At 30.0% G+C, this 11,163-nt stretch overlaps 1 protein-coding gene across 6 annotated transcripts in view; it reads left to right on the plus strand.

The window, feature by feature from the left end:
- The window catches only part of LOC143059630 (putative proline--tRNA ligase, mitochondrial), a 36,120-nt gene extending 25,170 nt beyond the window's left edge, over positions 1–10,950 (plus strand). For all 6 annotated transcript variants that reach the window (XM_076233179.1, XM_076233146.1, XM_076233163.1 and 3 more), the window contains exons 5-14: positions 483–566; positions 2,150–2,222; positions 2,995–3,102; positions 3,736–3,829; positions 4,691–4,722; positions 7,264–7,331; positions 8,075–8,154; positions 8,554–8,689; positions 9,144–9,323; positions 10,818–10,950. In XM_076233179.1, coding sequence (XP_076089294.1) covers positions 483–566; positions 2,150–2,222; positions 2,995–3,102; positions 3,736–3,829; positions 4,691–4,722; positions 7,264–7,331; positions 8,075–8,154; positions 8,554–8,689; positions 9,144–9,323; positions 10,818–10,928 — 966 coding nt within the window. In that variant the 3' untranslated portion in view covers positions 10,929–10,950. The remainder of the gene's footprint in view (positions 1–482; positions 567–2,149; positions 2,223–2,994; positions 3,103–3,735; positions 3,830–4,690; positions 4,723–7,263; positions 7,332–8,074; positions 8,155–8,553; positions 8,690–9,143; positions 9,324–10,817) is intronic.
- Positions 10,951–11,163: the final 213 nt, after the last annotated feature.

Raw genomic sequence — 11,163 nt, forward strand, 5'->3', positions numbered from 1 at the left:
ATATCAATTAACAAGAAAGGGACTGTCTCAAAGGATGAAATTGGCATGTTACACTGAATTAGATATGATACATCTTAGCATTTAAGTACAGGTTTACTTTTATAAATTGTTATTTGGATGGAAAGTTGTCTCATTGGCACTCACACAACATCTTCCTATATCTATATACATATACATAGGGAAATTAAATCGTTAAGTCCACAATCAAATGGCAAAATCAAATGACAAAACACATCAAACATATAATGGACAACAACATATATGTGACAAGAAAATAAGTTTGAAGTTGGAAGAAGGTACATACACATCACATTAAGATATTTTTTCAAGAGTACTTATACTAATGCAAGAACAAGTTTAACAATCTAAACTATATATCAAACAGTTTGAGCCAAAATGATATTTTTAGTTTTAAAAAAAATATTTATTTTATTTTTAGATTATTGAAGAATTAAATAGAATATGTAATTTTCTATTTTTAGACACACGAAGAATTGGTGACAGATCTGATATCAAAGATGGGGAATAATTTATCGTATAAAAAATTACCAGTCAAATTATATCAGGTAATCTATTGTAATATTAAAAATTCGTATATTTTAACAAATTTGATTCGTTTAGGGATAGTCACATGTTAAACTATATTTTCGAAGGTAGAGAGAAAACGGCGGATAGCAAAAAGCATATTGCACGGTTATTTTTAGAATACCTACTTTGTGACGTCATGTAATGAATTTCTGGATATTGTTTAAAGTTTTGAAACAAATGATATCTGCGATTGATTATTTGACGAAAAAAATCTTCAAATACATAAGATGTCCAAAAAAAAGAGTAAATGAAATAACAACTAATGTGTTGTTATTGTCAAGTAGACAATATAATATCTATAAAGTTCCAACAAACCTAAATGACGATTTTGATACAAACATGGTTTGAAATTAATAATATAACAAATATAGCCTTTGTATGAGGTCAATACAGGATATATCGACCCAAAGTCCTCAGTCAATATACTTCTTTCAGGTCAATATATCCTTGTATCGACCTCATACAAAGGCTATATTTGTATAGTATTTATTTATCATACAAAAAATTACCAGTCAAATTATATCAGGTAATCTATTGTAGTATTAATTTATCGTATATATATTTTGACTACGGGGTGATAAGGGGTCTGATATGAAAAATGATCAACATGTTATGTTCTTTTTATCATATACTTCAACGGAAGACATACAGACAAAAACTATTTTAAAACTTTGAAAAAATGCTTTTGTTGTAATATTTGTTTTGCATTTTTCAAGAATATATTTTCCTGATTCCTAATATTTTTTTGTATATAACCTTGTTATGTTTTACACAAAGAAATGTACCAGTGAGGTATATTTTCTGGAATTTTCAGAATGATGTCGAAATGTCATCCGATAACGTTACAGCAAAGCATGCGATAATAACCGGAAGCAGTTAGTAAGAAACTGAAACAGTTGCTATAAACCAGAAGGTTGATAACAAAAGTCATATCACACGGCTAAGGCAATTCTTCAAATTTAATGAATAAATATATGTACAAATAAGTTTTATCATGGGGTACAATTACACCATTATTTTCTTTAATATATTTGATATACCTGTCTGTCTGTCTGTCTGTCTGTCTGTCTGTCTGTCTGTCTGTCTGTCTGTCTGTCTGTCTGTCTGTCTGTCTGTCTGTCTGTCTGTCTGATCAAGAAGTTAGAAGAGTAATGGTCCTTGAACTTGGATATTTCACTCAATATTTCACTCAAATAATCAGTTTTCTGCACTATTTTTTTCATGCTTGGAGATATTGATTTGGTGGTTGGTAAATAGTTCTATCATGACAAGTTACAGATTAAGTTCTATTTTTTCCGATTTTAAATGATTTTGTCCACAGCTATGGTCCTTAGACTTAAAACCTGAAGATTTAAGGAAGATTTTAAACCCATTTGACCTCAAAGAGTAAACAAGGACTCACAAAACCAAAGGACATTTACATCAACAGTTATAAATAATAAATAAGAAACAACACGAACTCCACTAAAAACTGGGATGAAATCAGGTGCTCAGGGAGGGTAAGCATTTCGTTCATCGTATAGTATACATAAAAGTAAAATGTATAATCTACTCTTTACAGATATCCAGAAAATTTAGAGATGAAATGCATCCTAGGCATGGACTTTTGAGGAGTAGAGAATTTGAAATGAAAGGTAATATTTCTCCGTTTACCAAGCTTACAAAATATTTTTTTTTTTTTTTACAGCTGATATTAGAAATACTATTCACCATAAACTCATAAATGATTATGAAACAAAATATGCTTCAAATGCTTGCGTCTAATTATCATTTAAAACTTCTTTGAATAGAGGTAGGCTACGAACAAGAACACCTTTTGAAGGCTTACACTTTTAGTTAATCATGTTTCAGTAATTAAATCACCTGTGTACCGTCAAAGCAAAAATTTTTATAAGCAGGACAGCCGAACAGTAAGTTACTAAGTACATTTTCTATGGATGTTTAGTAATTAATTGATTAGATTCTTGCCAGTTTTACAACGTTAGTAAATTAACAATCTATTATGGTATAAAATTCCTGGGACTCTTATCTAGGCTAAGATAATAATGTTGAGGGTCTTACTTCCATAGCACAACCACCAACAATGCGTTTTATTTTGCATTTCTATTTTGTAGATGTTTATTCTGAGCAAGTACTCAAGTATTGCTCGGTAAATCTCACTAGTACTTGATTAGTATATCTTCACCAAGTTGACATCCCTTGTATTAAGTACGAAAAATAATATCATTATAAACTGTATATGCTGACTTGTCATGTTGAAGTTTGACAAGCCATTATCAGACTTAGTACCAGTAAGTACCAGTAATTTGTAGATAAAATATATTTTAAATAAACTTGTAGGAATAATCTATTTTAAGTGTAGGTTTTTGTATTTAGTGTTCTACATCATCTATTGTCTATTTATAGATTTATATACCTTTGACACAACAGAGGAAAATGCTAAAAAAACATATGAAGAAGTTTGTCAAGTTTATGAAAATATTTTCAACAGACTTGGACTACAATTCAAAAAAGGTAAATATAATTAAAGAGACATTAACTGTAAAAATGTTCATCTGGTGAAGTAAAATTGGTGCCTTTGAATTATTTAAGGCAGAAGTTTGGTGAAATTAAGTTAATGAGACAGCAACTAAAAATATTAAAGTAAAAGTGCACATCTTAAGTTCATAAATTCACAATTTGGTTTTCATATTGATATTAGGAGACACCAAATAATAGTGCATGCTATTCTTAGTGTTCATTAAAACTTTTGTACATAATAAGATAAAACTAGAGGCTCTAAAGAGCCTGTGTAGCTCACCTTGGTCTATGTGCATACTCAACAAAGAACACACTCCAACATTGCAATTAAAACAAAAATCTCTATTTTGTAGATATTGTATTGCTGATCATTCGGTTAGATAAGTTTATCTCTTTCTCCGTTAGTTTTTGCTCAAAACACAATATAGTTTCAAAAAATCTTTTCAAGGGCAATCACTCTTTAACAGTCTGCTAACAGTATTTGCAGAATTTGACTTGTTAGTAGAAATTGTCTTGCTGATCATATAAGTTATTTAAACAGTTTATTCATTTATCATAACTTTAACATATCAGGCAAAAGGAAAAGTAATGATAAAAATCGTGAGTATATATATTTTATTTTTGTAGTAATTGGTGCAACAGGTAATATTGGCGGGAAACTTTCACATGAATTTCTGCTGCAATCAGACATTGGAGAAGACACCATTAAAGTCTGTAATAGGTAAGTGTTAATTGGTCCACATGAGGTCAAAAGGGTCAAAATTAAACTTTTTTTTATTTCATCAAAAATTGAATTATTGAGGTTCTTTGATATGCTGAATCTAGCTGTGTATTTAGATTTTTAATTTTGGGTCCCGTTTTCAAATTGGTCTACTTTAGGGTCTAAAGGGTCCAAAATTAAACTTAGGTTGATTTTTACAAAAAATGAATTCTTGGAGTTCGTTGATATGCTGAATCTAAGCATGTATTTAGATTTTTTGATTTTGGGCCCAGTTTTCAAGTTGGTCCAAATTGGAGTCCAAGATTAAACTTTGTTTGATTTCTTCAAAAATTGAATTCTTGGGATTCTTTGATATGCTGAATCAATCCATGTATTTAGATTTTAAATATTGGACAATAATAGGTAAATTTAAATTTTTTAAGTTCATTAGACCACACTCATTCTGTGACAGAAACCTATGCTGTGTCAAATATTTAATCACAATCCAAATTCAGAGATGTATCAAGCTTGAATGTTGTGTCCATACGGGTCCCAATTGTTCAGAGTTCTACTTCTGCGGTTGTATCAAGCTGCACCCTGCGGAGTATTTTATTGTGTTTGACTTCTACATTTCTATATGTGTTCAGACTTCTACAAGTGTATTGACTATCTTTTTGGAAAAAAAAATATTATTATATAAACACGTCCTCTACAGAATAAAATGTCATGGAAATTCTGTTTGTTTCGATTGCACGGAAAAACATAAATGATGGAATCTCATTTGCTTACTGTAAAATAGCTTTTTCTGTTCTAAAGATTAATTGCCTAACCTTTTCATGTATGTTTTAGTTGTTAGATATATATATATTAACATTTTTACAGCTGTCAGTATGGAAGAAATATTGAAGTTGAAGGTTTGTACTTTTTCTTGGGTTTTTTTCTAACATATAAGTTAAAGTTTAATTACTTTTCAAAGACAATAAATATCTGAGATTTTTCAGTTTGAATCTTAACAAATACAAGCTTCATAATACACTTCACTGTGTATAATTTGTACATTTGTACCATGGATATAGAGCTGCTGGCTACCTCTGATGCCAGATAATGTGCTTCAATTTTGAATTATTTTTTTAAGAAACTGTATATAATACACATCTTTCTTTTAGTTGTTAAATTTGTAAAACAAGAGCTTTATACAAAAAATGTTGCTAGATTATTTTAACTTGAATTGAACTGAGGGAAAAAAGCCAGGAGAAATATCTAGTTAAGGGGGCATGCGGGTCTAAATCAATTTTTTATTTAATATAGGATTTCTCTGTATTTTTCTATAAATAAACTTTATCTTATACTTAATAAAAAAATAAAATAAAAAAATGGGGTCATCGTTCATTTATGCTCACAATCTGCCTTCGAGAGAAGCATACATTTTTGTTAATGTCATTTTTATGCCCCACCTATGATAGTAGAAGGGCATTATGTTTTCTGGTCTGTGCGTCTGTTTGTCCGTCTGTCTGTCTGTCTGTCCGTTCGTCCGTCTGTCCGTCTGTTCGTTCGTTCGTCCGTCTGTTCGTCCGTCTGTCCCGCTTCAGGTTAAAGTTTTTGGTCAAGGTAGTTTTTGATGAAGTTGAAGTCCAATCAACTTGAAACTTAGTACACATGTTCCTTATGATATGATCGTTCTAATTTTAAAGCCAATTAAACTTTTGACCCCAATTTCACGGTCCACTGAACATGGAAAATGATAGTGCGAGTGGGGCATTCATGTACTTTGGACACATTCTTGTTTTCTGTTGAACTAATTGGAGAAATAGCGGTAATATAGAAGTAAAAAATGAACTAAATTATAGAAATCGCTTAAATTTTACAATTATTTAGTTCTTGTACAGCTTTTTCGAAAACAACAATAAAAAATATAGGTCACCGATGAGTTAAAAAAGATATTTCAATTTTACATTTTTGCACCAAAGGGAGATAATTTGGAGCTTTTTCAATGATATCTACATTTTAAAAGTCACCTGGGACCAACACATATTGATTTTTATGCCCCATTTATGGGCATTATGTTTTCTGGTCTGTGCGTCCGTTCGTCCGTCTGTTCGTTCGTCCGTTCGTTCGTCCGTTCGTCCGTCTGTCCCGCTTCAGGTTAAAGTTTTTGGTCGAGGTAGTTTTTGATGAAGTTGAAGTCCAATCAACTTGAAACTTAGTATACATGTGCCCTATGATATGATCTTTCTAATTTAAATGCCAAATTAGAGTTTTGACCCCAATTTTACGGTTCACTGAACATAGAAAATGATAGTGCAAATTTCAGGTTAAAGTTTTTGGCTTCAGGTTAAAGTTTTTGGTCAAGGTAGTTTTTGATGAAGTTGAAGTCCAATCAACTTGAAACTTAGTATACATGTGCCCTATGATATGATCTTTCTAATTTAAATGCCAAATTAGAGTTTTGACCCCAATTTTACGGTTCACTGAACATAGAAAATGATAGTGCAAATTTCAGGTTAAAGTTTTTGGCTTCAGGTTAAAGTTTTTGGTCAAGGTAGTTTTTGATGAAGTTGAAGTCCAATCAACTTGAAACTTAGTATACATGTGCCCTATGATATGATCTTTCTAATTTAAATGCCAAATTAGAGTTTTGACCCCAATTTTACAGTTCACTGAACATAGAAAATGATAGTGCAAATTTCAGGTTAAAGTTTTTGGCTTCAGGTTAAAGTTTTTGGTCAAGGTAGTTTTTGATGAAGTTGAAGTCCAATCAACTTGAAACTTAGTATACATGTGCCCTATGATATGATCTTTCTAATTTAAATGCCAAATTAGAGTTTTGACCCCAATTTTACGGTTCACTGAACATAGAAAATGATAGTGCAAATTTCAGGTTAAAGTTTTTGGTCAAGGTAGTTTTTGATAAAGTAGAAGTCCAATCAACTTGAAACTTAGTATACATGTTCCCTTTGATAAGATCATTCTAATTTTAATGCCAAATTAGAGAATTTATTCCAATTTCACAGTCCTTTAAACATAGAAAATGATAGTGTGAGTGGGGCATCCGTGTACTGTGGACACATTCTTGTTTGGAATGATTTTTGTACCATATGATGCAGTAACAACTACTTACGGTAATAAATAAAATTTGTAATGAAAAATTAATGTCTAATTTTTTTCTGAAAATCTTATACCCACGAGCCTCCTTAAGAGATAAACTAGATAGGTATTTAGCTTCAATAATTATCTTATATGTACCTTATTTTAAATATCTTTCAAGTTTTCAATTATATGTTTAAAAGATTTTGCATTTTATTTTCAGTTTTTAGAGCAATATATTTTTAATAGAATTGCAAGAGTTTTTATTTTTCTTTTAGTTTATACATGATGTGTGTTTATTTTATCAGTATTGTATTGCAGATCCTTTAGTTTATATATGCTGTGTTTATTTTATCAGTATTGTATTGCAGACCCTACAGTAAGAGAGAACAAGTGTCCCAGTTGTGGAAGTGAGTTGGATAAAATGTCTGCTATTGAGGTACATTTATTACTTAAATCTTTTAAAGTAAACAAAAATCTATTGCATCTCAGATTTAAAAATATGCTGAAAATTTAAAAACTTATGCAATATGAATATACACCTTAATTAATTGTTGCTCTTTAATGATGATTCCCTTGGTGCTGGTACTTACTAAATAAAATACTTGTGTTTGTTTTTTCTCAACTGCATTTGTATATTTAGATTTTAGATATTGTTTTATTATCAGTAAAGTCCATTTTCAAAATCTTAAGCTCTTTGACCAAATTCATTATTGGTCAGAAACCTATGCTGTGTTAAGTATTCAATCACAATCTAAATCCAGATCTGTATCAAGGTTGAATGTAGTGTCCATACTTGCCCTCACATTAAGGAATAGACCTCTAGGGACGTATCAAGCTGTGCCTGCAGAGTATTTAATTGTTTTATGAGTGACAAACATTGGTTTATAAGATCTTATAAATATGGACTAGTTTGTTGAAGCATAGAGTGGAGATATGTTTTCGAAAAAAAATTATGCAGCATTTTAATAACAGTAAACTAATATCATACAATCATATTAATTAAATCCATATTTGGGATAAAATTGACAACAAAAGTTATCTGGCCATTAGAGATATGTTTCATGGATGTGTAGATGAATAAAAACCTGAGTTATATATATAAATTATTTTGTATCATCAGTGTCTGTGAAAATACTGAAAGTTGTTATAAATCTCTTAGAATTACTTTAATTAATTCAGGTTGGACATTCCTTTTTATTGGGCACAAAGTATTCAGAAATTTTAGGATCAACTTACAAAGACAAAAATGCCAAAAATATGTGAGTATGTATGTAAAATGTGAGGAATAGATCTCTGAAAATAATTGTTGTGGCAAAATATGGATGAATTTTCTATAAAAAAGATATTAGTACTAAAAATTATATATTTACAGGAACAAATGAATTGATTAATATGAAAATAAGGAGATGAGCTATAATTTCCAATGAAATAACATCTTTCACCAAAGAATGTGGATTTAAGCAACTGAGGTAACTGTATGACCTTCAACAATGTGCAAAACCCTTACCATATGGTCAGTTGTAAAGGGCTCCAATATTTATAATCTATGATTTATGACCGAAAAATTAACTATATAAAAATTGCTATAGACAGCATTTAAATACAGACTTCTGACTGACTTTTGATATGTGTTACAAAATGTGTTATGTTATTTTTAGAGTTACACAGATGGGATGCTATGGTTTAGGAGTAACCAGAATTCTACAGGCTGGTATAGAAGTATTATCTGATGATGAAGCCATTCGATGGCCAAAAATAATATCACCATACCAGATTTGTATTATTCCTCAGATGGTAAGTCTTTATTTCTCTTTCTATGTCCAACAACACATGACAATCAGAACAAAACATGACACTTATAAAAACATGACAATCATAACAACACATGACACTTAATAATAATTAAGAAATAATTGATACAATCATAACACATGAGAATTGTAATAAAACACTTGTAAAACATATTACAATTATAACAACATATGACAATTGTAACAACACATGACAATTATAGCAAAACATTGTTATGAAATTCAAAAAATTGAATGATAAGCAAAAACCTAATTTATATAGACTTGTATGCATACTGGCAAAACATAAAATCTTATATCCATGAAAAAATAAAATTTCTCCTGAATTCACCTATAATTAGTACCAACAAACATAAAGTAATACACAGAAATAGGTAATTTAGAATTTTACCATAGATACTGTTATATCAAGTATATCTTAATGTTCTTTGTTGTAGAAAGGTTATATGGAAGATAAGTTCATGGAGCTATCTAACAATCTGTATGATAAATTAGTGGCTGTCCCAAACCTCCGTGGGGAAGTGGTCATTGATGACAGGACTAGATTTACTGTTGGTAACAGGTTGGCCCAGGCAAACAGATTAGGATATCCTTACGTTGTAGTTATTGGAAAAACTGTAAGTAATGATATGAAATATGTAAATTGCTTTTTAAGGGAGAAATAATCACTTTGGGAAGAAAGCCAGACACTACATGTCATGGTCCAAAAAGGTCTACTGAAAAGTACTCCATCATAAGAAACTGAAGTGTTAAGAATCAGATTAAAACTAACAGTCCTCTGGAACAGTACGAAATTATAAAAAGAGTTAATAGCTACCTATTATCTTGATCTTGTTTGCCATAATTTGGAAGAGAATAAAATTGATAATGGCAATGGGGAATGTGTCAAAGAGACAACAATCCAACCACAGAACAGAAAACAAATATTGAATAAAAGTGACACTATTTAAAATCTTTGTTCTCTAAGAACTATACACCTTTCTACAATAGACACTTTAATAACACGGATATTAGCAGCTCACTAATAGTAAACTATATAGGTAACATATATTAGCAGCTCCCTAATAGTAAACTATAGGTAACATATATTAGCAGCTCACTAATAGTAAACTATAGGTAACATATATTAGCAGCTCCCTAATAGTAAACTATAGGTAACATATATTAGCAACTCACTAATAGTAAACTATAGGTAACATATATTAGCAACTCACTAATAGTAAACTATAGGTAACATATATTAGCAACTCACTAATAGTAAACTATAGGTAACATATATTAGCAACTCACTAATAGTAAACTATAGGTAACATATATTAGCAACTCACTAATAGTAAACTATAGGTAACATATATTAGCAACTCACAAATAGTAAACTATAGGTAACATATATAAGCAACTCACTAATAGTTAACTATAGGTAACATATATTAGCAACTCACTAATAGTAAACTATAGGTAACATATATAAGCAACTCACTAATAGTAAACTATAGGTAACATATATTAGCAACTCACTAATAGTAAACTATAGGTAACATATATTAGCAACTCACTAATAGTAAACTATAGGTAACATATATTAGCAACTCACTAATAGTAAACTATAGGTAACATATATAAGCAACTCACTAATAGTAAACTATAGGTAACATATATTAGCAACTCACAAATAGTAAACTATAGGTAACATATATTAGCAACTCACTAATAGTAAACTATAGGTAACATATATTAGCAACTCACTAATAGTAAACTATAGGTAACATATACTTGTATTGGTGTTTGTTATTGGTATATCGGAGGAAGAAGAATACAGTCACATGATATCTAATATTAACAAATGGTATATCCCAAAAGGTTGATGCCTCCTGTAAAAACCCTGTCATTCTAATTCTTTTGTGAGAAAAATTTATTATATAAGGATTCACCAAAACATGACTGGGGCCCCTCTTTAATGAAAGTATTTGGATCTTCCACTGTTCAATGTAACATTGCGGTTGAGACAATCTTATACTTATCTTAAAATGTTAACTTGTTTTTTATTCTTTATCTTGCTAATGATCTGTAAATTTATTTGATATTTAAAGATTTTTTTAATTTTATTTCAGGCCATTGATGAAGAACCTAAGTTTGAGCTACAGGACATTTATAACAAAACCACAGATTTTTTATCATCATCTCAAATTATTTCCAAACTTTCACATGTTAAAACTACATGACAATAAATGCATATTTACTTTCCCCCATTTCTTTTCCTTTACTTTGAAATCATGGAAATTACAAAATGTATATAAACAATTTTCATTTTACTTTTTTTAAAGTTGTAACAGATTTTAGAATTTGTAGCGAGACTTTAATATTATTGAGTTATTACAGTGTTCAAGTTGTTTTTGTGTCTTTTTGTTATTTTGACACATATGACATAGCTCTGTACTTAAACATCTTGCTATTGTG

The sequence above is a fragment of the Mytilus galloprovincialis genome, chromosome 1 (genome assembly GCF_965363235.1).
Source record: "Mytilus galloprovincialis chromosome 1, xbMytGall1.hap1.1, whole genome shotgun sequence".
Lineage (NCBI taxonomy): Eukaryota > Metazoa > Mollusca > Bivalvia > Mytilida > Mytilidae > Mytilus > Mytilus galloprovincialis.